At 33.0% G+C, this 27,013-nt stretch overlaps 1 protein-coding gene across 4 annotated transcripts; it reads left to right on the forward strand.

Annotated features, from left to right (window-relative positions):
* The first annotated feature begins 12,091 nt into the window (after window positions 1-12,091).
* On the forward strand, window positions 12,092-17,103 carry LOC114725536 (calcineurin B-like protein 3). Of its 4 annotated transcripts, none has more exons than XM_028912067.1 (10): window positions 12,092-12,216; window positions 13,430-13,493; window positions 13,573-13,727; window positions 14,038-14,120; window positions 14,318-14,377; window positions 15,406-15,514; window positions 15,689-15,741; window positions 15,829-15,909; window positions 16,045-16,157; window positions 16,811-17,103. In XM_028912067.1, exons 3-10 carry the CDS (start codon window positions 13,604-13,606, stop codon window positions 16,866-16,868), a joined length of 681 nt encoding a protein of 226 aa, XP_028767900.1. In that variant the 5' UTR covers window positions 12,092-12,216; window positions 13,430-13,493; window positions 13,573-13,603; the 3' UTR covers window positions 16,869-17,103. The 4 variants fall into 4 exon arrangements, with proteins under 4 accessions (XP_028767900.1, XP_028767892.1, XP_028767908.1 ...); XM_028912059.1 differs by having other exon boundaries at window positions 12,139-12,216; window positions 13,425-13,493; XM_028912075.1 differs by lacking the exon at window positions 12,092-12,216 and adding an exon at window positions 13,241-13,328 and having other exon boundaries at window positions 13,425-13,493.
* The last annotated feature ends 9,910 nt before the right edge of the window (window positions 17,104-27,013 follow it).

Consider the following 27,013-nt stretch of genomic DNA (forward strand, 5'->3'; position numbering starts at 1 on the left):
TACGGTTTGTGGTCTGTTAGTGCCTAGAGTTCAAAAAAAGCACGCGCACCTTCCCCGTTTATTTACAATTGAGGGGCTGGCACCCAGAAATATTATTGACAAAATGATGGAAAAATAACCAAAAAAATCTCCACAAAAATGACAGTAAAATTTAAAATCAGTATTAACTATTATATTCATAAAAAAATATAATGATTATACTTAAAATAAATAAATAATAACTTATTTTTTTATAAAAAAAATTTCCATCTTACTCACATGACTAAATACAAATTTTATAATTTGACGGATGTTGTCTTTATGAATTTTTTTTTTTAAAAACAATCTTTTGTCTCTCTCACCTTTTAGCTAACCAATGAAACTGAATGATGGTTTATACCTGAGTTCAAGTGGGCTACTAGTTACCAAAACTTCGATGATTGGTCACTAAAGCTCTAGAGTCATAAGAATTATTAATATCATCATATGATTTGTTAACTACGTTAGTAGAAGAATAAAAAAGTCACTTTTTAAATTTTTTAAAAAATTTATTGTTAACGGCTATACCGAAATTATTAATAATGTTAAAAAACTTGTTAATCATATTGCATGATCACATGATTAGTGGCATCATGAAGTTATCAATAATATTATTAGGGTTATTAATATCATTATAATAATCATTAATCATTTAGAATGTTGAAAAAAATCTTAATTTAAAAACATTAAAAAAACACATAATGACATTAATAGAGTTATAAATATTGTTATAAGAGGTGTTAATCACGCTACGAATATCGAAAAAATCCTAATTCACTTTTATAACAATACTAACAACTTCATTAATGTCATTAACGACTCTCATGATGTCATTAATTACGTAATTTGAGAGCTTTTTACACTTTCAAAGATTAGTTATGACATAATAAATGAGAAATTTCTCAAGTCTTGTAGCGTGGTTACAAGTTCTTTAATACTATAAATAAATTTGGTATCATCGGCAATAACAAATTTTTCAAAAAATTCAAAAGTTGGCATTTCTAGAAATTTAATAATGTAATTAACAAGTCGTATAGCAACATCAACAACTCTTATAATGCTAGAGCTTCAGTGATTAACCGTTGAAGTTTTGGTAACCGGTGACCTACCTAGACTTATACATAGGCTGCTAAGGCCAAAACTCTAGTGGCTGGTCGAATTGTGAGAGAGACTTAAGATTATTTTTGAAAAAATCATAAAAACAGTATGATCATTCTATCAAATTACAAATCCCCATTTTATCATGCGTGTTTAAATGTGAATTTCTCTTATTCAAGTAACTAGTTGGGAATTTCTAAATTCAATGATCATTTATTTTTCCATCATTTTTTCAATATCTTTTGAAAAAAAATATTTGTCCTAAAGTTTAAAACCAAGATTTTTAATGCTTAATGTTATCATTTTTAGGATTAATATTAGTTTTTTAATATTAGAGGAAAAAAATTACTATGACTTCAATTTTTTGGAGTAAATTTGCATCCAAAAAAAAAAAACTTTCGAATGTCTAACATTTCTGAATATAAACTTTCAGGACAAATTTCCATATCAACTCATTTATAGACTCTTTTTATTTTCAAATACTACTTCCAGTCCTTAATATAAGACTTAGTTAAATAATTTGAAGAGATGAAAGAGGTTCTTAAATTACTTAATTATAATATATGTTATTCTCTAAAATACTTATGTGTATTGTTAGGTTATATGTCAATTTATAATTGAAGCAAATTAGTTTAGAAGAAATTAATAAATATAAATATTTTAAAATAATTTAGTAATTTTTTTTGATCTCTCCAAATTATTGGTGGTAGCAAATCCGCCTAGCGAAATAACTACAAAAATTTTATCGCCAGTAACTCTATCCTTATATATCATATTTCATGCAAAATTAAATTATAGAAAATTAACACTAAAGGAGTTGTGAACTAACAGAAGGACAGAGTTATAATTTTATAATGAGGACGCTAAAACTAAAAAGCATATAGTACAACATTTTTTGTTAAAAAGAAGAATGATAATTATTATTATCTCTGGTTCTTAGTACAAGATCCATATAACTAATTAAGAGAGCTTAAAAAAATTAAAAAGTTTACTTTAAAGTACTTATATTTATCGTTTTTCTTGAAATTAATTTACCTAACTTATAAACTAATACTCTTCCGATTCTCAATATAGGACCTAATTATTAAGTTGGTTTTAGTCCTAAATATAAGACCTATTTCTCATATTTAACAATTTTCTCTAAATTACCTCTATGGATACTCTATCAATCATAATCAAGTAGAAGAAGGAGAGAGAGTATTAAGAAAGATGATTATAGTGTTTTAGGAAAAATATGTCACATTTCTTATAATTAACTAACTTAACTTTTTTAATCTAATCAAATTAATTAAATAGGTCTTATATTAAGGATCGAAGAAGTATATAATCTAATACCTATAAATATTTTTAAAATTTTTTTTTTATTTGTGAGTTTATGCTTGTCCGTTGTGGGTAATGGTATTTGTGGGTAATGGCATTTAAAACCGAACTAAATTTATCACGCTAAAATCGAACCAAAGTATTAAATCAACAAAAACCAATGGAATTTGATCACTAATAAGGTTTGAGTTGGTTGTAGACATTCCCAAATCAATTGGCTCTATTCAAGTTTTGGTTCTGACCTTCTAAAATCTAAAACTAAAACTTGAACCGCATCTTTTCCTAGTATTAGTATTTAGTATACGTACTTCCATTTTTTTAAAAAAAAAAATTAAGAATACTTAGATACCCTTTATTCAGCACAAACTGCAATGAAATCTCTCGGTATACCAACTTCAAAAGATTTTTCTTTTTATTAATAGTAAATTTTGGTCACTTCAAAATTAAGTGCCCAATTGGACCAACCAAAAAAAAAAAGGGAGAGAGAGGAGGAAGAAAGGGAGAGGGGGGAGCATGCTCAGCATATATATATAAATATATGTATACACACACATACAAGAATTCAATAGAACTTAGATCTACACCTGAGCCAGATATATCAATCCAAAAACCAAGTCAAAACCGACTTTATGAAAAAATCGATCACGTGCTATCTTTTGTGCAAACCGATTCATATGGTTCGGTTCAAGTTTTATCCAAAATTGAATCAAATCAAACCAACATTCACGCCTTTTGGAAAGAGCCGCTAAATCAAGTTCTCAGTTAGGTGAAGGACCTTTAAACATTTTTAGTTATGTGTTTGGGTTGACTGAAATGATCTAGTTAAAAGTTAAAGAAATATAGTACTTCTGGTTCTTAATATAATACTTCATTTGATTTTTATTTTGATTATAAATAAGACCTTAATTTATTTTGTCTCTCATATTTATTTATTTATTTCAAGATATTCTTTTTAATAATGGTAATTTTAAGCAATAAACTTGATTAGCAAAGATATTTTAAGAAATACAATACATATTTATTACAAATAACTAATTTAACTTATTTTTTATATATTTAAATTAGTTAACTAACTTTTATATTTAGGACCGGAAGTAGTACTAAAGAACAATTGAAATTTCAAATTTAATTATTATTGGATTGATTTTTTAAAATTTAAATGTCAACCCTCTATAATTTTATGCACGATTTATAGGCATCATAAATATTATCCTATTGACTATTTTGGTAACAACAATCTCTCTCTGATTTTTTTTTTTCCCTGCATATAAAGAACAAACGTTCAACACCCGTAAGTTTTATAAATCAAGGATATCTTCCGGACCACAATCAAGAAGTAATCTCTTTCAAGACGGAGAAGCTAGTGAGCTTTGCTTCTCGCTCTTCCAACAAAATTCTTTTCACGCTGCATTTGCACATCCATTTGAAGGGGGAAAAAAGAGGTTAGAAACTTGCAAGTTCTACTCATAACCATCATCAAATATCATTTTATATATAAGTCGTCATTTTATATTTAAAATTTGTATAACCAACTAAAATATTTAAACAGAGACTCTCATTATTTTTTTTTTTGGTTATACACCGCTCGGTAATCCGGTGCCTATTGGCAACTGACTAATCCAGACTCGAGGGGTAGGAGTGCCACGGTTTTCCAGCGGTGGTTGTCCCCTCTCCTAACGAGAGCACTTCCCGGGATTCGAACACACGTTCTCATCCTTACGGGGGCGAGTCCACTTACCAGCTCGACCAATTGCTCGTTAGTAATAGAGACTCTCATTAGTATTCCTCTATTTGTCTGCTGTTTTTTTTTTTTCTTTCCTTTTTTTGGCTTATTTTTCTTCACCAAAACCGTGGTAACGGTTTAAACTTTAATTAACACTACTTCCGGTATATTAAGGTAATAAATTCTAGAGTAAAATATTCCTTTTAAATTTTTAATGAAAAATATGAAATAGAATGGTAATGATCAAGATATTATAATAATATTTTGGCATATTTTTATTTTTATTTTTTCTAAATTAGCTTTTAATTTTTAAATAATTTATAATACACGGAGTGCGTAAAGCAATAAATTCTAGAATAATATATGACATTTAAATGAAAATTATATGAAATAGAACAAGTTGTCATCTAGATTCTTAATATGGCTTTGTATTGCTCGCGAAGATATACTCTTTAAGAAAGTATGACATCTCTACCTCTTCGAGTTGGTTAAAATAGACTCATCGAACAACATTAAGCAATAGGCGTGACATTTTCACATATGAAAGCACATCTCCCTTTTCAAATTTTCCAAAGAATAGAAACCATTACCCATCAATTGGCAGGAGAAACTAAAAAAGTCATCGAAGCTTTTACTAACGAGACAAATCATAACTAAGTCGGACTCGAAAAACAACATCTTATATGATGCAGATGCTGTGAGTTATTCATTTTAGGGTATGTTTGACATCACGTTACAATGCTTCAAACTGACTTATTTCATTCAAAGAGCTACTTTAGACACTTTTATTATGTTAAGCACAGCAATAGTTTAAAAGTTATTTTGTTTCCTATCGTACGATGAAGTAAAAGTTATTTTTGTTGCGTTTTGTACAGAGTATCATGATAGAGCACCATTTGGCATTTTCACCCCCTTGTCAATGCTGTCTCTTTTTTTTTTTTTTTTGGTTATACATATTGTTTTGGGAAATATTTGGAAAAAGATAACCTGTAGAGAAGTAAAAGTTGTCATTTTATTTAATGAACCTAAAAAATAACATGCTTACTGTATTTGATTTTAATTAGTTTTATCATTTAGTTAATTTTTTTTTGTAATTTTGTTATTTAATAAAATTAATATTTTTTTCAGTCATTTTATTTTTAAACTTATTTTTCAATTAATTGTTCAAACAAGTTTTTTTAGTTTCTCGAGTTTCTCAATCTGACGTTTTGACAAAAGTCAATCAAACATAAATCTTATTACATTATTTAATTTTTATCCAATCTAACTTCTGTACAAGTTAGATTGAAAAAAAAAATACTTCTATTGTCACTAATTTGAACACATCTTGGAATAGCTCAGCAAACGTGCTTATTGAGACTCTTCTCAACTTGTTGGAGGGCCCGTTTGGAATAACGATTAAAAATACTTATAAGTACGTTTTATATAACTCGAGATAAAATCCTTCTCACATATTTACTTCATATTCTGTAAATCATGATTGAAAAACTACTTGATTTGGAGTCTTATGTGTGGACATGCATGGAGTTATGTGAGTTGAAGCTTGACAAGGAACTTGCTTTGGGCTACTCCGCATCAGCTAGCCATAAGTGTGGGTTTGTTATCATATTCCTGCACCTTATTGTTTCTTTTGGTACTTTTGTTTTTAATGCTGTTTGCTGCTGGGCTTCGCTGGTACTTATGACAGTATGTTGGCTATTGATACCTTTTTGATATAATGTTTTATATTGTTTTTAATAAAATTTTCTATTATAAAAAAAGGGTAGGCCCATTGACAGAGTAAAAAACAAATTATATTCTGGCAAATATTACGTATAAAATATATGTAAAGTGGAACATGCAACCCCTAAACCTCCAAAATGGAAGGCAGAGAAGACCTTAACGAGTCCATTTTTTTGGGGAAAAAATTATAAGTAGGTTTGAAATTTTTTAATTAATTTTTCTCACCTTTTATTACATTATTTTTTATTAAAATTTTATTACCCCACTTATCAGTTTTTGTAAATCAAACTCGCTAAAAAAAATTTCATTTTTTCCTTTTCTTCTAACCAAATGGGGTAAGATCTTAACTCTAATTCTCAAAGCTTAAAGGAATTTCTGTGTTTCTAAGGGGTAGGATGATGAGCAACTTAAATCAATTAATTTTTTATTTAATAAGTCTATCAGATATCTGAGTGAACATACTAGATTTATGTGTGTTATTATGATAATCATTTAATTTGAATTTAAATGATTATATATTCATATATATAATTTAAATATCCGCACATTATCTGTTCCATATTTTCTCATAATCATGGCACTACTATTTTGTTCTTTTTTTTTTTTTCCGAATAAAAAGATCAATAACATATAAAAAGAAAATTATACAATAGATGTTGGTACTGTTGATATAGGGGTTTGGGGAATTAATACAACGTTAGTTTTACAGAGAGTGGATAGAAAAAGATTTAAGTAGCAAACTAACTCCCCCCCCCCCCAAAGGCGCCACCGCAACTCGAACGGATAAGAAGACTATTAAGCAAATTCTTCTCACATGTGACAATTTAAGGTGGTTCAAGAATGCAGAGAATGTTGAGACAACTTGAGTAGTCCAAAACAATATCAATCATAGACAGGAGACGCAAAAAAGATTGGGATCAGAAGAAGGTTTGTTTAACCCCATCTGAAGGTTTGGATTTCCTCGTGATCACAGAAAACTGTGATAATGCAAGAAGTATGCCCTCGAATTTTAACCTTGTTCATGTAGATTGTTCAGCCCTGTCCTGACCTAAGCCCGTTGCGAATATCGCAACTGGATAGCTCAGAAGTATGAACTGGGTTTAAAGCATTAGAATTGCAAGAAAGGCTCTGCCAGCAACAAATTTCCATGAAGAATTCTTGAACTACGTACATGTTCTGGTTTTGCTAACAGATCTTTTGCGAAGTGCTCCATTTCTCTTAGCCCAAATAAGGTTTACTAAAATGATGATGTTGCCATTAGAAAATAATTAATGCAGTGTTCTAGACAGCCATGCAAAAAATTCTGAGCAGTAAACTTATCTGAACGAAGAGATAATGTACCGAACTCCATTGTCTTTCTATAAGGGAAGAGCAAAAAAGATGACCGACAGTTTTAGTCCCATGACGATAAAAAAACACAGTCAACTTGTATATTTAAGTGATGCATCCTCAAAATATCTCCAATAGGCACAACGGATGAGCTGGTTTCCAAATAAAAAGAAGTTGTAACTGGATTTTCTAAACACCACTATTTTGTTCACCACATGAATGATGGGAACAAAAGGAAAATTAAAGGATATATAATATGGATTTGACATGTTTGCTCGATACAAATGGGTTTCCTTAAAGAAAAGCTTATAATGTCTCATTTGGTTATACTACCTCCTTAATATAAGACCCTGTTTGATTTTTATTTTGGTTCTAAATATAAGACCCCAATCCACTTTGTCTCTAATATTTATACATTTTTTCTCTAAAGTAGCTTTTCTAACAATGATAGTTCTAGTTAATACACTTGATTAGTAAGGATATTTTATGAAAGACAACACCTGTTTAGGACAAGTAACTAACTCAACTTACTTCCTTAATCTTCTCAAATTAGTCAACTGGCTCTTATAATTAGGACCGGAGGTAGTGTGTTATTTTTACTATATATATATAAATATTCCAGAATGGCGTCAAGATTCAAAAATTTGGTTGGCTAATTGTTTGATTCCTATTGTATACTATCTCCGGTATAAGTAAGAGCTAATAAGACTCTAATTTATTTTATTTATATATTTATTCATTTTTTAAAGCTAGACTCTATAGTGATTGCACATACATGTTAAATGGTTTCCATTCTAATACACTTGAGAACAATAATATTTTATGAAAGATGTACTTATTTATTATAAGAAACTTAAATAATTTTCTTAATATTCATAAATTAATTATCTAACTCTTATATTAAAAACTATAATATATATTTTGCTTTCACTTGAGAACATGAAAACAGACATAAGTCCAAATTTGGAAGATCCAACATGATTATCTGAGGAGCCAACCCACTTGTGTTTATATCATGCTTGCTGTTTGAGGGAAAAAGGGAGCATCTAATAATAAATCCACCACCGTTACCAAGGAATAAACTATTCCTTGATCATCTTTTATTTTTTATATGATTTTAATTAAGTCAAATTCAAGTATCATTAAGTCCAATTAACGGTAACTTTCTCAAAGGTATTTTATGCCTTCGTATAGACTCGGACTTGAGATCTTGTACTTTTTTTTCGCGAACGAGATCTTGTATTTAAACTGTTAAAGTTCCTTTGATTAATTAAGACCAATGCTTGTTAGCTATTTTATATTTTGTAATCCCTTCTTACTATACAACAGACTCAAATTGGGAACGAAATAGTTACTTATCTTCATTCAAATCATTCCAACAACAACAAACAAAGCCAATGATTAGTTTTCTTTTTAAATTCAGTGGAAAAGGTAATTTTTCAATAATGGAGGTGAATTAGGCATCCAATGTTAAATAACTTTTGAGAAACCAGCTATGCTGTTCAGAAATTGTGTATAAGGTTACTTGTTATAATTTTATGTTTTGCATTAATATTACTATGGCTCCATACTTCATGCTTTTCATGATAAATGCATTAATTTGATAAATTTCTACGTATATTGTATAGACTTTGAAATGAATGATATTATTTACGGTTTATGTTATGTGGTTTTTTTTCTCGACTTAACATAATTTTTGGCTCCTTAAGTTTTAAACCATAGATTTTAATCTCTCAAGTTTCTTTTCATTTAAAATATTAGTTCCTATAATTCAATAAAAACTTGATTATTTTGTTCATTGAGGGACCAAAACTTATAGTTTGAAATTTAAAGGATCAAAATTAAAATAAGAGCAAATTTGAGAGACTAAATATTATGTTAACCTCTTTATGATGAAAAGGTAATTTTGCATTAATTGATAAAATAAAAGGAAATAAAGAAGTTCAACAAGTCCGGTACATCTTGAAATAAACAGTACATATATTCCACGGGATGTTGCTGCAAGTGAGGAGCAAGTAACTTAGCATGAGAAAGTTTAGGTAAGTTACATACAAAAGGAGATGAAAATGATACTCATATGGTCTTAGTTATAAATTACTTTTAATATTTTTTTTACACAGATCAAGAAAAACTTTAAATTTTATTAACCCTCGTTTAAAATTTAACAACTTTCCAATTTTATCTCTATTTATATTATACTTTATGGAAACAAAATCAATACAATAATAGATAAAAGGTAAATCTGTATATTCGTACAAAAAATTTTTCTGAATACTATATAAATAGGATCAAAAAATATCTTTTCTTTTTGTCTTATAAATAAGATAAAGGGAGTAAATACCAATGAGGGCAGTTGAAGGTGAAGTTTTCGCAGCTTGGAGGAGGGTGTGACGGTGCCTGTCTGAGCCAATTGCTTATCAAAATACACTTCCCAGTGAAGACAGTCCAATCCCCGGCGTGAACGTCCCATGTGGAAACATGAATACCAATGAGGCTTGGAACGGCGTTGCACCTGATCGATGGAGAGAATTGCGAGAGTTTGGCAAGCTTGGCCGTGAATGATTCATATGTGCCCAGAATCTGTTTTCAGTACTGGAGGTCGAGTGCTTGATACTTTTAGAAGTTTTTAATCTTCAAAGATAGCTGAGGCACTTATATGTGTTCAAAATTGGCTATGTACAAATCAGTCTAAGACAAATGATTGGGATGTTGATAATTTTGATGAGAGTATAAAGATTGTTGTTGGTAATTGACTAATTTCTGTATCATTGATTTTGCAGCATTGCATTATGTTTTTTATACTAATATTAATGACATTAATTTATTTTTGTTTGTTTTGTTCTTACATAGCAAGAGTCAGCAGCCACAAATTCAACAATTTCAAGTGATTTCGAAGCAGAACATGATGACACTCAAGATCTAGCTAGATGATCAATTGATGATATTGTTTCTTATTCATCTTTTATCAAACATTTATGCTTGTCTGAACTTTTATTTTATCCTTTAGGTGGAAGTTAGAACTTTCAAAGTTTATGAGACTTTTTATGATTGGTGATTACTTTTATGATTTTATCAGACTTTGATTGTTTGTGAGTTGTGACTCTAAGTGAGGTTGTGTGATTGAATATTATGTGATGTTATTTTATATTTGATTTGCCATTTGGTACACAATTTATTGACAGTTTCATAAGATTACATATACAAAGTAGCTATACTGAAAAAAATTATCAAAAAAAAATAGAAAAATAAATGGGTGACCTCATAACTCGGTCAGCCCAAACGGGCTGCCCCGTAGCCCATTTATTACGAGTTAGAATGGACTGCTACCAGGTTATGGGCTAGCTTATGCTTGTTTATTCATAAATGGGCAGGCTATGGGCTAATTTTTGAGCTAATCTAGCCTGCCCATTGCTCGGCTCTACATGAATCTTCTGTCAAACTTGAGAGAGAAAATATACTTTTCCGATTTTTAATGTACGATCTAATTAACTAATTTGAATAAATTAATGATATTAATTAAATTAGTTAATATAATATATATTTTTTCTAAAATATTCTAAATATCTTTCTTAATTTCCTTTCTCCCTCAATAAGGTTAATTTAAAAAAGTAGATAAGTATATAAAATATGTCTTATATATACACACACTAACATTAACTCCACAATTAGATTTTACATTAAGAACTGAAAGAGTATTACGGTACATTTGTAACGAATCTCTTAGAAATCAAATTTGATATGGATGGATTGTTGACATTTTTTGTGGTAAATACTACTCAACTACTAATAATTATAAAAGCCAAAATTTCAAAATATCATAGTTTGACCTTGATTTATGAAATTTTAGGCCTTTAATCACTCATTATAATTAGAAGTATTAAATGTAACAATACAGATGATAGTCAGCAAAAAAAAAAAAACACAATACAAATGATAAGTTTTTTTAGGAATAATTGGTGATAAAATAAAAAAGTCTATTTTAATTCTAAATGTAAGATCTCAATATATTTTATTTTTAAAAATTTATAATTTTTTTCTAAACATTCAAATATTAATAGTTTTCTTTTTGAATCAATGAAGTAATTTCCAATTCAAATGATTAAAAGGTACTATTTTTTACGCAGACAAAAGTTAAGCCAAGTTGTTTATATTTATTAGGTCACGTTCTTCATTATATTTGTTATTTTGTTATTGTTAATTATTCAAATGTGCACAAGCACTTATAAATTATATTTGTAAATTTTTGTACCAATTTATATAATATAAATTAGGATTTGTAAATTTTTATGGGAACACTTGTTATTTTATAGTTGTTGGTTATAAAAATACATATGTGCAATTATAAATTTAATTAGGGAATATCGACACCTCCTTTTTTTTTTTAATTGTCGTTTGTCAAAATTTATATGTATACTTATAAAATCATTCATGAATTTAATTTAATTGACATGGACAATTTAAGCTAACTTCTATACTTTTGAGAAATAAATAATTTAATTAATGTTCCTTTTATGGTGATTATTTTTCTTAATCTTTATAAATTAATTATTGCCTTGAATTGGATTGGATGGGGGTATTCTTCTCCTACATACCAACTTAGTTAATAATAACTCATGGAAGTACTGAAATTATGAGCTGGGACATGCCTGATTGCCTGGCATCAAGTGGTTGCTTCACACAATAATTCTGTCCTTTTCCTTTCCTTGTAGGTGGAAATATTGGGTGAATGGTGAATATAAAATTCATTTATAATTTTATATTTATTTCCCTCTGAAAAAACAATGATCTTAATAATTATCCTTACTTTGTGCTTCTCCATTTTTATTCTTTTTTATTATTATCAATCTCTGTCAATGGCTTTTGCAGTTCAAGTTGCACACTTATCTGTCTTCGCCCATATCAGATACGTCACCTTCCCTCTAGGAGAATCGCTTCGACCACCGTGAGTTTCAGGGAAGAGCGAAGTAACAGCTTCAAACGGCTGAAATTGTGTTATCGAAGCAAAGGTAAGATTTTTCCTCCTTACATTCTTCGTTTGATTGCAGAGTATGTGTCAGCATGGGATTCTTGAATCTTCTCATCATTTTCCTCCTTCATAGAATTTTTCTTTTTTCTCTTGTGGCGGGCCAATAGATCGATATTAGATAATTCTCGATTATGCTGGTCTGTGATTGCCTACAATTCAGAATTTAATCGCAAGCAAAGTTGCTACTTGGAATCTTCTCTTTTTATCAGAAATTATTGAATTTTGTATCAGATATGAATGAATTGACCCAATGCTTTTCCTTCGTGTTTCTTATTGGAAGGTGGATGTGGGATCATGGATCTGTTTCTAACATATTTCCAGTTGAATTCTTAGATCAGGGGCATGGTATTTTGGGGTGTTGGTAGTGCTTTGTTTTTTTATGAAATTTACCTGAAGAGTTGCTCCTTATATAGAAGCTATAAACGTGGAAGTTCCATCGGTTTTATGTGTTGTGAACAAATGTATTTATCAAAACATAAGGTTTTAGGATGTTGTGTCCTGTCTCTGTTATGATTTTGGTTGCATTTGAGAGCACAAAGCATGTTAAAAAGTTTTAGACTCTGGCAGTAGAAAGGTGGTCTAAAGATATCATAGGTTTTGAAAATGATTTTTCTTCTGACTTCTGACTGTGCTAATTAGCATAGTTGCGAATCTTCTATAGTTGATCATAGATGGACTTAAGTCACAATAATCTGTGCAGAATGATTTTTCAATTTCGGGTTTGAAGATTGTTATTGAATAGTTTTCGAGGTTTTATCTTACCCCATTTATCTTTGGGACTAGTTTTAGTCAGTTCTCCTTTGTTATGTCCTTTTTTTTTGGGGGGGGGGGTTCCATCCTATATTATTTCTTTAATTCTCGGATTTTATTGCGCAAATTTAACATCCATAATTTTATACGTGTTGTGCATATAATAAAAACAGCAAAGAATTATTTTATTTTTTTTTTTTTTTTTTTTTTTTTTTTTTAAAAGAAAAGCTACATACATGCCTTGCTATGCTTCTGAGAACAAGGAAGAAAGCAATACACAAGTAACAAATATTGAGTTCAAGTGCTTTCATCTGCTCCTAGTTAACACATGGAACTTTTATTGTATAATTGCTTTTGAGTACCCTTTTTGCTTTTCAAAATATTTGGATGTGATTGATTGGTTTTCTATCTTGATTCACAACCCTAATATTGTTCCAGTGCAGCCTAGAAGAGTTTACAAATCTCAACAATTTGGATTGATCAGCTGATATTGGAAATGGTTAAAAGGTTTTCTGGCTTTCACTTATGACAACTTTTATGAAAAGTGAACTAAATGGAATATCTAACTTAATTCCTTTTGGAACAGTTATGGAGTGTTTTGATTTGCTAGAGATACCATGTTGTACTGCATAGAGGGAGTTAAGCGTCTAGTTGCTTCTGCATTGCGTTGTTGTGACCTTGATTTATATAAGCAGCCGAGAGGCCTTGAAGATCCTGAACAACTTGCAAGGGAAACTGTGTGTATGTAATCAACTTAATTTTATGCTTGCGATATCTTAATCCTCACTGCTGTTCTGATGAAATCAAGTTTTAAATGATTTGTGAGCACTGTGTTTCATGATGAAGCATAATGATTTATGATTCTGGGGTTCTATTGCCTTTTCAGAGCATGTTATTTAGTGATGAATGCATGAAAACTGGAAAAAGAGAAAGAGAACCATATGGAAGACAAATTATCCTGTTTGTGTTAACTTTATGCCGTACCACTCTTTGGAAGTAATCACCAAGTGTTTGTGCTGAAGATAATTATTTCATTTGCACTTGTTTGCAGTTAGTGTAAGTGAAATAGAAGCACTCTATGAGCTTTTCAAGAAGATTAGCAGTGCCGTGATTGATGATGGGCTGATTAACAAGGTTGGTTTGTTTTTGAACATTTGATAATTGATCTAATCATTTTTTCTTCCTTCAACTGAATAACTTATAAATTACATCATTCTTCTATTTGATGGTTTTCTTTTCCCATAAAAAAGGGTCTAGCTTTCAAAGTCTTATTTGAGGTTCTTCATTTTTCCCGCCTCATAATATTGATATGTTGTACATACCAATTGCAGGAAGAGTTTCAATTAGCATTATTCAAGACAAACAAAAAAGAGAGTTTATTTGCTGATCGGGTAAATCTTTTTTACCCGTTCTGGATCTTCAAATACCTGTACTTAGATCCATTAAACTCTTGATGCTTTCATCGTGTCATGTAATTGTGTTAGTATGGCATACACGTTGGATCCAAGGAACATCTTTTGGAACTGTTAGTAAAATGAATGAAATTTTTTGTTGTCTTCCCTTCTTCATTACTTGGTTGCCACTGTTGGCTGTTGTTAATTCTCACTTATGCCAATTTCCAATTATGTAATCTATTTCTCATCCATGACGTAATTTTGGTTCGTTATACATCAAAATTGTTGTCACAAACATAGTCAGACCTAATCTCTGCCTCCATCATGTCGCCTGTTTACCATCCTTCCTGGACCAAAAATGCTGAAGAATGTCATGCTGTTATCATGCTTGAGTTTGGATGTTCAAACTCTTTCTATTTTGGTTTTGGATTGAGATTGGTGCAGTTTGTTATTTCATGACCTTTTCTATTAGTGGTTAAATTCTTAATTGTTGTGAATTATATGCAAAGGGGGAGACAAGCTGTACATGCAAATGTAGCATTGCTTATATGTACAAGGCAACTAACTTGGTAGTTTTTTATTTACCTACTAAGCTAATAAAAGCATACAGCGTATTATATGGCTGCTTTGTTGTCCCATGCTTGCATAGTAATGAATTAAAGTGGTAAAAAAAATCACTATGTTTGTGTTTTATGCTGTTGCTAATTTGCAATCTTGATTATATGAGGTGCAACTGTGTTGTTTATTTTAGCTAATTTTGCAAGTGGAAAATCTATATTGTGTATCTTGAAGCTTAACTAGTAACTTTTTAAAGTTGTGATAGGCCCTTATTTGGATGCTGTCTTAAATGCTCCTTTAAGATTTCAATTGTTTTCGAAAAAGTTCACCACTACTTTAATGCTTGCAAAGCACACTTCCTCCGCTGGTTTATACTACCTCAGAATGATGTTTTTCCTTCTACATATGTGTGTCTGTGTTCATATTGTTAGCATCTCATATATGCTTCTTGTGATATATTCTACTAGGTGTTTGATTTGTTTGACACAAAGCACAACGGGATATTAGGTTTTGAAGAATTTGCTCGTGCTCTCTCCGTTTTCCATCCAAATGCCCCTATTGATGATAAGATTGAATGTATGTTATCAGAAACCGTTGCTTCTTTTGAGATCCTTTAAGGCTGAAGTTGCTTGCATCAGTTTGGATATACAATTTAAATTCGATTCTTATATTTTAAGTTCGATTCTTATATTTTCTTAGTAGGACCGTACCCACAAAATGAAAACTAAACTCACATAATTCATGTTCTAGTTTCCTTTCAACTGTATGATCTCAAGCAGCAGGGGTTTATAGAAAGGCAAGAGGTAAAATGTTTTCTTCGATATGCTTTTCAAAAAATCCATTCTCTTCATCTGGGGTAAGGCTGATTGTTATTTGCATATTTTGTGAAGGTGAAGCAAATGGTAGTGGCTACACTTGCTGAATCTGGTATGAATCTATCGGATGATGTAATAGAAAGCATAATTGATAAGGTGCTTCCCCATTATTTTCTTGCAAGCTCCCTTATTGTATTTTGCATGAGAGTCTTCATAAAGTCGTGTTCCTTTTTATTAGTAGTGAAAAAGTAAGTACCTTTTTTGTTTCATCCTTTTTCTTGATTTCTTCAGACTTTTGAGGAAGCAGATACAAAGCATGATGGCAAGATTGACAAGGAGGAGTGGAGAAACCTTGTTTTGAGACATCCATCACTTCTAAAGAATATGACCCTTCAATATCTCAAGTAATGTCGAAAATATAAATTTTATTTTGCACGTATGTTTGAAATCATTTGAGTTTCTATTTAGCCAACTTTTTAAGGATTCTGTCTTCTCCAAACTGGAGTGGACTAGCCAAAAATGCTCACTGATCATTGCTGGCATGGAAGAAATGGGTGTGAGTGAGATATCCAAAAAGGTCTTTGCTTTCTTGGGAAATTTTAAATTTAAGAAGTAGTTTAGCATTTTTAGGCCTCTTCAAACTTGATTAAAGTAGAATTTGTTATAACCATAAAATAATCTACTACCGGGGAAAAACGTTGGTATTACTAAAGTACTTTATATTCTTCAAGTTGTCATTGAAGGACAGCTTTGGTTGGTTGTTCAGATTTTAGAATTAGTGTCCTTAAACAAAAATATCGAACTTTAAATGGCATAAAAGGATATGGGTATCTCCTTGAATATTCATCTGCACATGAATTTTATGCGAGGTTGCCTCGTACCCAAGTCAGATTATTAAACAATAAGTGAATTACTTTTGTTTTTCTAGTTTCAGCAGAATGAGGTTCGATTGATCATTGGCATAACTTGCTTTTCCATGCATGATAATGCTATGTTCCTCCTTCACTGAACTTGTTTTTTCTGGTTCTATAACTTGCTTTTTCATGCGTTTGAGCAGGGATATCACCACAACGTTCCCCAGCTTTGTGTTCCATTCACAAGTGGATGATACATGAATCTACAAGTATAACATTCATCATTTGCTTGTGTGCTTTAAACCCACCTACTGTGTAAAAAAAGAACATAACAGCAAGCTTTGCCTTTCTTTTCTTTTTTTTAATTTTATTTTGTGCCAAGAGCTTGGTTACCTTACATTGGTTATATATTTGATGATGATGAAGATATTTGGTTTTGGAGATTCGTGTTTGGAGATTAGGCTTATTCAGCATATATTTGATTCGTTGCTTGAAACTTGCAGATAATATCTGATAGCAGATAGAGAGAAAACAGAGAATATTTCATTCACGAAAATGCAATAATGGACGGTACATCAATATATTTCCCTCAAACAGCCCACATCAGCAACGTATCTTTCTCTCTCTATAACAAACCTATAACTAACTCAATAGGACCGGCTGACCTGTATCTGAAATAACCGCCCCAGTATTATTATATATCATTTACTTACTTTCTACCATATGCCATATATCAAATACTCCCCTCCTTAAGGAAGATCCTTGTCCACAAGGATGGTGGGAGCTTGCGGTGCAGCAGTGGAGAAATGCGGAAATTGGTGTTGAATAGCAGAAAGATCCTCCCAAGTGGCATCCTCTGGTTGAGTCAACTTCCAACGAACCAAGACCTGGGTAACTGGGAGATTGTGGCGCTTAACGATCTTCCTACCAAGAATCTCCCCCGGCTCCAACATAAACTGGCCGTGGTCGTCAATAGGGGGTAAAGCTAGAGACACGTGACCCACCGGACCAACATGCTTCTTGAGGAGAGAAACGTGAAAAACCGGGTGAACTCGCGTTCCTGCTGGCAGTTCCAGTTCATAGGCAACAGTACCCACACGCTTGAGGATTTTGAAGGGCCCAAAGTAACGGGCAGCAAGCTTATGCAACGAAGAATTATTGAGTAAATTCCTTCGAAATGGGTGAAGCTTCAAATAGACCATATCTCCCACAGCAAATTAGCGTTCGGTTCTATGCTTATTAGCAGAGTTGATCATGCGATGGCGGGCCTTTAGTAAGTGTTGTTTCAGAACTTGCAGAACTAATTCTCAGGACATACAAGCCCTGTCAACCAGGTCGTTTGGAGAATCACCCGATACGTATGGTAGATGAGTAGGAGGAGCCACCCCGTAGACAGCTTCAAAGGGAGTCATTCCTGTTGCTGAGTGATAAGTCCTGTTATACCACAGTTCCGCCAGAGGCAACCATTTGACCCATTGTTTAGGATAGTCACCAATCATGCATCTAAGATAACATTCGAGACAACGATTCAGGACTTCCGTTTGGCCATCTGTCTGTGGATGGTAAGCAGAAGAATACTTGAGCTGAACGCCATACAGTCTGAATAACTCCTTCCAAAATCTACCACAAAAAATGGGGTCACGGTCAGAGACAATCGATTTGGGGAAACCATGCAGTTTGACCACATTATCCATGAAGACCTGAGCCACATCCACCGCAGAAAAAGGGTGCTTAAGAGCCATGAAATGGGCAGATTTGGAAAGCCGATCCACAACTACCAGTATGGTTGTTTTACCATGAGATTTGGGCAGACCACTAATGAAGTCCATTGACAATTCAGACCAAATATGCTGAGGGATCGGAAGAGGTTAGAGTAAGCCAGGGGAAGCAACCAATTCCGGTTTGAACCTCTGGCAAGTAACATATGTTCTGACAAAATTCCTCACGTCCTTTTCCATCCCCTTCTAATAAAATATTGAAGCCAAACGCTGGAAAGTAGAGTGCATACCAGAGTGACCCACAATACCATCCGCATGGAAATGAGACAAGAGATCACTTCTTAAGCCACGGTCAGCCCCCACCACCAGCTTGCCGTTCCGTTTAAGAATATGGTGTTGCCAAGTGAATTTAGGATGAGACAGAGGATTCTGTTCCAGCTCCTTAATGAGCTTCTGTAGTTCATCGTCTACCAACCATGAATTGCGTACCCGGTCATACAAAGGGGAGACAGGTGTTGAAACTGAGAGAGCACAACTAATTCCCTCAGAAAAACGAGACAGTGCATCGGCAACAGCATTGTCACTTCCCTTGCGATGCACAATATCATAATCTAGGCCCCATAATTTGTGCAGCCGTTTAAATTGCTCTTGGCTTAGATCTCGTTGCTCCAGCAAATGCTTCAATGGTAAATGATCGGTTTTTATGATAAATTTCTGACCCCACAGATAGGATCGCCATTGTTTGACAGCGAATACAATGGCGAGGAGTTCCCTTTCATAGGCCGATAATGGTTTCTTCTTTGGTGGAAGAGCCTTACTGGCAAAGGCTAGAGGATGACCATTCTGGGATAACACGGCACCTAACCCATGACCAGACGCATCAGTCTCAATGATAAAAGTGTCCTGAAAATTGGGCAGAGCAAGAATTGGAGGGGAGACCATTGCATTTTTTAAAGCAACAAAGGCCGAATGGGCTTCAGGAGTCCACTGGAACTGCTTGTCTTTTTTTAACAGCTCAGTTAAAGGTCTTGCCAGCTCACTATATTTCCTTACAAATCTTCGATAGTAACTTGTGAGGCCCAAGAATCCACGCAGCTCGCGAGTAGAACCAGGGACCTTCCATGATGAAATGGCCTCCAACTTCTTTGGGTCTGCCTGCACCCCTTTGACTGATATAATATGGCCCAAATAATCAATTTGCCAAGCTACAAACGTGCACTTTGAGCCTTTAGCGAACAACTGCTGTTGCTGTAACGTTTTCAAAGTAGTCTCCAAATGGTCCAGATGAGCAGGCCAATCCTTACTATAGACTAGGATATCATCGAAAAAAACTAGGATGAATTTTCGAAGGAAAGCCTTAAAAACATGGTTCATCAACCCTTGAAACGTAGCAGGGGCGTTTGTAAGCCCAAAAGGCATGACCCTAAATTCATACAGGCCCTCATGAGTCCTAAAAGCAGTTTTAGCTACGTCATCTTCCCTCATCCGAATTTGGTGGTAACCCGCACGTAAATCTAGTTTAGAGAAGTAAGTCGCGCCAGTCAACTCATCTAAAAGCTCTTCGATTACAGGAATTGGAAATCTGTTCTTGATTGTAGCTGCGTTTAACTTCCTGTAATCCACACAAAATCGCCAGGACCCATCTTTTTTTGCACCAGCACAACAGGAGCTGCAAAAGAACTACTACTCTCTCTGATTACTCTGTGAGATAACATTTGTTGCACCTGAGACTCAATTTCAGCTTTCTGCATCGGCCCATACCGATAAGGCCTGCAATTGATTGGTTTATTGTCAACGAGAGGGATGGAGTGATCAAATCGCCGAGAGGGAGGCAACTCGCGTGGCTCATCAAATACTCTGCTGTATCGTTCCAACAATTGTTGTAGCTCAGCTTGTTGTGTTTCAGAAAGTTCAACATTCGGCTTTAAATCTAACGATAGGTGCGATGGAACATGAATCAGGAAGACATGTTGAGCGACCATGACATCTTTAGGGGACCAGAGTTCTTCAGTTACCAGACTACCATGATAGCCCACCCCATGTAACTCAACGAGTTGGCCATCACGGTGAAATTCGAACAGTTTCAACTCCATATCCATGGAGAATTTACCCAACGTCCGCAGCCACTGAGTGCCCAGAATAGCATCATAGCCTCCAATCTTCATGACTAAAAAGTCATCACGAAATTCAAGCCCTCCCATTTCCCATAGCAGCGAGGGGCAATATTTGGTGACGCTGACCTTACGAGTATCCGCTACTGTCAAGGTGACTGTAGGGCGTTCATGAACATTCAAGTTTAGACATTTAGCCATGGCAGCATTGATGACATTATGAGTACTGCCAGTGTCAACCAGAATGACCACCGATTGATTTTTTATGCGCCCGAGAAGTTTCAAGGTGACGGTGTTTTCCTTACCCTCAATAGCATTAATAGTTCTAGTAGACTCCGATGGTACCATCTCCAGAGCATCTTCAAAATGGTCGTCATCTTCATCGACCAGAAGAGAGAACAGATGCGCTTCCTTACACTTATGGCTCGGGGTATATTTCTCTGTGCACTAGTAGCACAAGCCTTTCCGTCTTCGTTCATCCATTTCTTTCTTGGTCAGGTGCTTAGTCAGCTTTGATGTAGAGGAAGCTATGGATGATGAGGGAGGCGCTGATGGAGGCGAAGACTTAAAGGCCGACGGACTGTGAACTGTGGACCTTTCAGGAATCGACCCATCACTGGCCTGCCCAAGCTTAGAGCCTACTAGCCCAGAGAATTTGCTTGACTCAACCCTACCAGAAAACAGTGAATGCCAATTCGGGGCATTGTCGTGAAGAGCTTGAATTGTTGCCTCCTGCATTCTAGCGGAATTAGTAGCACTCGCCAAGGTCGTCGACGCAAAGTTCAGAACAAGCTTCTGGATGTCTGGTCGTAGGCCTCCAATAAAAAGGTTAATGGCCACCTCTTCTGGTATGTCCACTTCACACAAAAGTTTGTCAAACTTCTTCTCATAGTCCATTACGAGGCCTGTACCTTGTTGAAGCAGTTTAAGAGTGATCAGAGGATTTTCGTCCTTAACATCAGAGAACTTGGCTTCCATCTGCTTGAAATATTCGTCCCAACTAACATCGGAAAAGGCTCTGTGACGCATGAAAGTCTGGTGCCAATGAAGAGCGTGCCCTTCCAAATGAATAGAGAGGAGGCGTATACGCTGATCAGCAAGTGTTCCGTCGACTTCGAAAAACTGACGGCAGCGGTAGGCCCATCCCTTGAAGTCGTCACTGTCGAATCAGGGAAACTCAACTCGACTGTGCTTGGTTGGAATGACATACGAAGAAGGCGGCTGCTGAAACAACTCATTCAACGAGCCAAACGTGGGCATTCGGGGCGGTGTAGCAGAGTGGGAGGCCCCCTCCCCAACTGATGGTCGTTTCCCATGCTCCGAGAGAGACGATAGTTTAGAGTTAATTTCCTTAAAATAATGCTCAAATCTGGCCGAAGAGGTTTTAAGATCATTCCGCAAATCAGAAAGGTCCTGAGATTGCTTGTCCAAGCGGACGGTAATGGAGTCGATGGTTCCTTGCTGCAAATCCAGTCTCTGTTCAATGTCACTGAGACGTTCGGAGGATCGCGTCTTCGACATCATGGACCGGAGAGAGGGCTCTGATACCCTTATGATAGCAGATAGAGAGAAAACAGAGAATATTTCATTCACGAAAACGCAATAGTGGACAGTACATCAATATATTTCCCTCAAACAGCCCACATCAGCAACGTATCTTTCTCTCTCTATAACAAACCTATAACTAACTCAATAGGACCGGCTGACCTGTATCTGAAATAACCGCCCCAGTATTATTATATATCATTTACTCACTTTCTACCATATGCCATATATCAATATCATTGTTTCTTTCCTTGAATCAGGGATTAAAGTGGTTAAAAAGAACCATCAGTTGTTGGGAACTTTGGGTTGAGGTATTTTTCTTGGGCAAGAATCTTTTTATTTTTTTTGGTGTGTGAGTAAACTACAAAATGTCTTGAATTAATTTTGCTGGAAGTGAGAAGAAATCCAATATTCCAACACTTTAACCTGATTTTAATTAAAATATCTTCTAATAATTTGTCCAAGAAACTCAAGAGACGGATATTTTAATTAGAGAAATAAATGTCATTTTTAATACTGAACATATGACATTGAAATAAAATTTTGAAAATTTATTAATATTAACGTTTTAATGGAAAGCATTATTATGAAGGGTACGTCGCTATTTTGATCATTAAGTACAGTACATTTAACAAAGAATTGGTTTAGCGGTGTAAAGTCTTGTAACTTGAGACCCAAAAGAGATACCTTCATAAGGAGCAGAAGCCCTGAACCCCGATTTGGATTAGTCGGTTGCTTGGATACTTGTTATTATAATCAAGAAAAAGCGTAGAATATCATATGATAATATCAACCAAAAAAAAAAGAGTACATTCTCATAGTAATGTATGTTAGGAAATTTCCTTTTACAATATTATTAACAATTTAAGTGATTTTTAAAAGAGAGTAAGAGTAATTTATTCTAAAACAGAAGACACAATAATAACAAGCTTTATACCACTAAGAAAGGAGTGTTATGAGGACTGCATGATATTGTTACACTTGATCTGCAACCAAATCTTCCATATACCATTCACTAGTAAATCTTGATAACTTTCTTAGGGCCTGTTTGGGTGCCCTCAAAGATCATGGTTTGAGAGGTAAAACCAAAGTTTGGGTGGGATGTCATCCTAACAACATCAGTTTTGAAACAATAATCTGAAACCATAGTTTGGGCCAAAATCATGGTTTTGTAGCCCAAAACTATGATTTCAGGAGAAGTGAATCTATTCTGCTTTTGGTTTAAATTGGAGAGTATGATTGTACCTGTCAGAGTAGATCTCAACAATAATATGACTATAACACCCCTCAATTATTTTTTTATAAACATATTTAATCTTATATCTTATAAATATATATACACACTAATTATTTATTAATTATATTATCTCATGTATTATTAATTATGTTGGTAAAAAATATTATTAACAATTTTATTCTTTCAAATTAAAATATATCATAAAATCTATCTTTTATGTAATTATCATATTAATTTATGTTTTTTTTGGTAATTTGTATATATAAAAAATGCTTCTGATAATAACTATCTAAACACTCTTACTTCTCAAAATTATTTTTTCACAAAATCTATTCTTCACAGAATCTATTCTCCCCAAAATCCATTCTCCAGAAACTATTTTTCAAACCATGGTTTGGTTTCATCCAAACACCTCCTTAGATGTTCTTGGTTTTCCTTTTACATTCTTAGAAGGGCTCCTAAATATTCATTTCAAAACGTCTACTATGGCAAAACAAATACAGCATATACAAAAAAAAATCAAGCATTAGGGAATGTACACAATATTGGGAGGACAAGACTCAACTCAAACACACACCTCAGCCTTTATACTTGCCATAATATGCAATTGAGAAGAAAAGGCATTTTGGAACATTCTATATTGATGGTAACCATAACAGTAACCTCAGCAAAACAGTACATTTCTCTCAGCACTATTAGGCTAGGAAAGAATACAAACAATTCCTATTTCCAACTTTTAGGCTTCCTAATCACAGATCTATAATTAATCCACCCATAACATCATTTAATAGCTCTTCGGATTACTTGCAAGCAAAAAATAGTTGATTCATAGACTCATATTCATTATTACACATTGCACAAATAGGAGAATCAACCTTACAATTAAAGAAAACCAATACATTCCTTGCATGTGTTCTTTGAGATAAGACACGTAATGAATGAATGTTTTGGCCCCCACGCAAAAAGGGCTTCAATAAACTTTTTATAACCTGCTGTTACTGTGTATATTTGCCATGAGGATTTGCAATCCAATTACCATTCTGGTAACCTTACACAAATTTGGTTCTCAAATTCATCAGTTTCCTCCAATACCAATTCACGTTGGAGGGAGCGATGTAGGACCACTTATTCTTCCTTTTCGATGAACATTATTCACACACACACACACACACATCTTCTTCTTCTTTTTTCTCTAAGAGCCCATAAAAGCTTTGCTACGACAGCTTGATTCCACAATTTCCCGTTACGTAAATTCCGGCCACCACATGTTTTTGAGAGGCAAGTATGATGATCCCAAGAGAGACAAGAAAATTGGTCCTCCCCTCTTGTTTCTTGCCCATAAGAACCTGCACAACTGTTTGCCACCACCAGTAGCTATTTATAATCCGTTGTTGCATATCATTCAACTATCAATTTCAATTAACTTTCAATAATAATAGATAATATACGTTAACAATAGAAATTTGCAGTTTTACAACAGAAATATTGGTTTCCATAACATTAAATTGTCATTTTCTTGCACAACTCCAATTTGCAAATTTACAATCTGAATACATATTTTCACAACTACCAGTTATCATTTCTCTGCACATCACCTATTTTAGCACATTCACTTATTTTCTTTCATTTTTTCCTCCCTAAGTTCCTTTAACAACGTATTACGATTAGTGTTCACCCATTCATACCCACTTTTCAGAAATCACTAACACCTCATGTTTATTAATTTCAAGGAAGAAGAAGATAACAATCTTTCTCTAAAAAAAGAAGAAGATAACAATCCCTCTCTAAACTTAAAAGCTATATTAGATTTTTTTTCTCCCTCACTACCTACTTACCCATGCATTTAAACACTCATTTCTACATTATTCAACTATCACAACCCAACTGTTCTCAACAAGTCAGCTCAACAGAACAAAAATTTTAGAAAAAACGGTTTACCTCACACACGAAGCTCTCTTTTTTCCCTCTTTCTTCTTCCTTTTCAATAGATAACAGTTCACAGGGTATTTTTGTAAAATGGGTTGTGCAATTAATTTCAATTTGCCCCTTGGGCCCTTTAGTAAAATTTTAGATTTTTTTAGAAGGCTGTCTGAAATTAATTGCCAATTATAGTCCTTAGTTGAAATTTTCCCTTCCAAAATTCGTGTAAATTTGAAGAAGATTGTATTAACAATATATATATATAAGAATTTCTTCACCATCTCTAGCACCACACCTTTGCAGCTTTTCTCTCATCAGCTTATTCACCTTCACCAACGGGCTTCTCTCTTATATCTTTAGGACTTGTTTGGAATAGTTTAGGAATAGTTTATAAGCAGTTTTTGCATCATCATTTATGAAATATGAGATAAGTATGTAAAAAGAGTTTTGTTTCGATTTATATAAACATGCTAAATCCAAATAAGTCTAGTCATTCACTATTCATTACTAAAAAGTTTGTAAAGTTAGGTCTTTGACCTTTTTTTTTTTGGTAGTTTACTTTGTCCAAATTTCTTGGTTTCCTTTTTCTATTTTGTAAATATTTTGTTCTTCATTCTTTGTCATTAAATTATGATAGAACTCTGTAAATGCTTTAGATCATGCCTCGCTTATTGCTTTATAATTTCTTTCTTGTTGTTCAATACCTTTTCCAATTTTTCCAACGTTGATAGTTTGCTACACAAGTGTAGGGCTTTGAATCATTATAAAAGATACGTACATGATGTATTAGGACTATATGTATACATATATACTTTAAAAATAGTTCCTATACTTTGTGACGTAGGCTTAGAAAGTATCAATTTATTATTTTTTAGACAAAAGTTATATTTAGTCTTTTAATTTTATATAAAATTTTATTTTAGTTTCTTGATTTTATAAAACATCTATTTTAATAATACAAATACTTTTAGTTTCGTTAATAAAAAATACTAACATTAAAATTTTAAATGTTGATAAAACATTAACAAATGGTGATATATTAATTTTATTATTTTTTGGTAAAATAAGTTTACTGTTTAAAAATAAGAAAGATTGACACAAAAAATTATTATTAAAGACTAATAGTATTAATGTTAAAGAACTAAAAGAATGCTTTATGAAATTAAGAGATCAATTAAAACCTTGTACAAAATTAGAAGATCAAAGATACATCTTTGCCCCTTTTTTTTTTTTTTAAACAAAAAGAGCATCCATTTTATTCTTATAATTTGCTTCACTTTTTTGATGAACCCTTTTAATTTGTATAATTTTTAATGCGGCCTCCAACTGGCATTTACAATATGGTCATACAACTTCTTACCATATAACGCCCAAGAATATGCTATGTAAAACTTCTCCATTATAACCGTGCAACACTCAATAAGAAAACAAAGTTGCGATTTTTGTGAAAAGTATTCGATATGTAACTAAAAATTATCAGGTCAATTTCTAATTGCCAAAAAAAGTCAATTTGTTTTCAATAATTTTACATTTTAGTTTAACCAAAAACATTCATTTTTTAAAAAATTTATCCATTATATTTGGTCAATTATCTTTGCATTAGTAATCGATAATTTAAATATGTCATTCACAGGGTAAAAAATGTTAGTAATGCATAAATAACAAATGTAATTTTTTTGTCAAGGTCAAAACATGCAATTTTTTTAAGGAAAATTGGAGAAAAATGCCCATTTGAAAAGTTTATTATAGAATGAGACTTAAACTTATGAGGTTCTTTTGAAGAAGTAAAAAAAGGAAAGAAAATTATCACAATACTCTTAATGAAATACAATTTGGATCAAGCATATGCAACTAGAGATCAAAGATATGTAATTA

This window comes from Neltuma alba, unplaced genomic scaffold (genome assembly GCF_004799145.2).
Source record: "Neltuma alba isolate B1F8T4 unplaced genomic scaffold, ASM479914v2 tig00002401_pilon, whole genome shotgun sequence".
In the NCBI taxonomy this organism is placed as follows: domain Eukaryota; kingdom Viridiplantae; phylum Streptophyta; class Magnoliopsida; order Fabales; family Fabaceae; genus Neltuma; species Neltuma alba.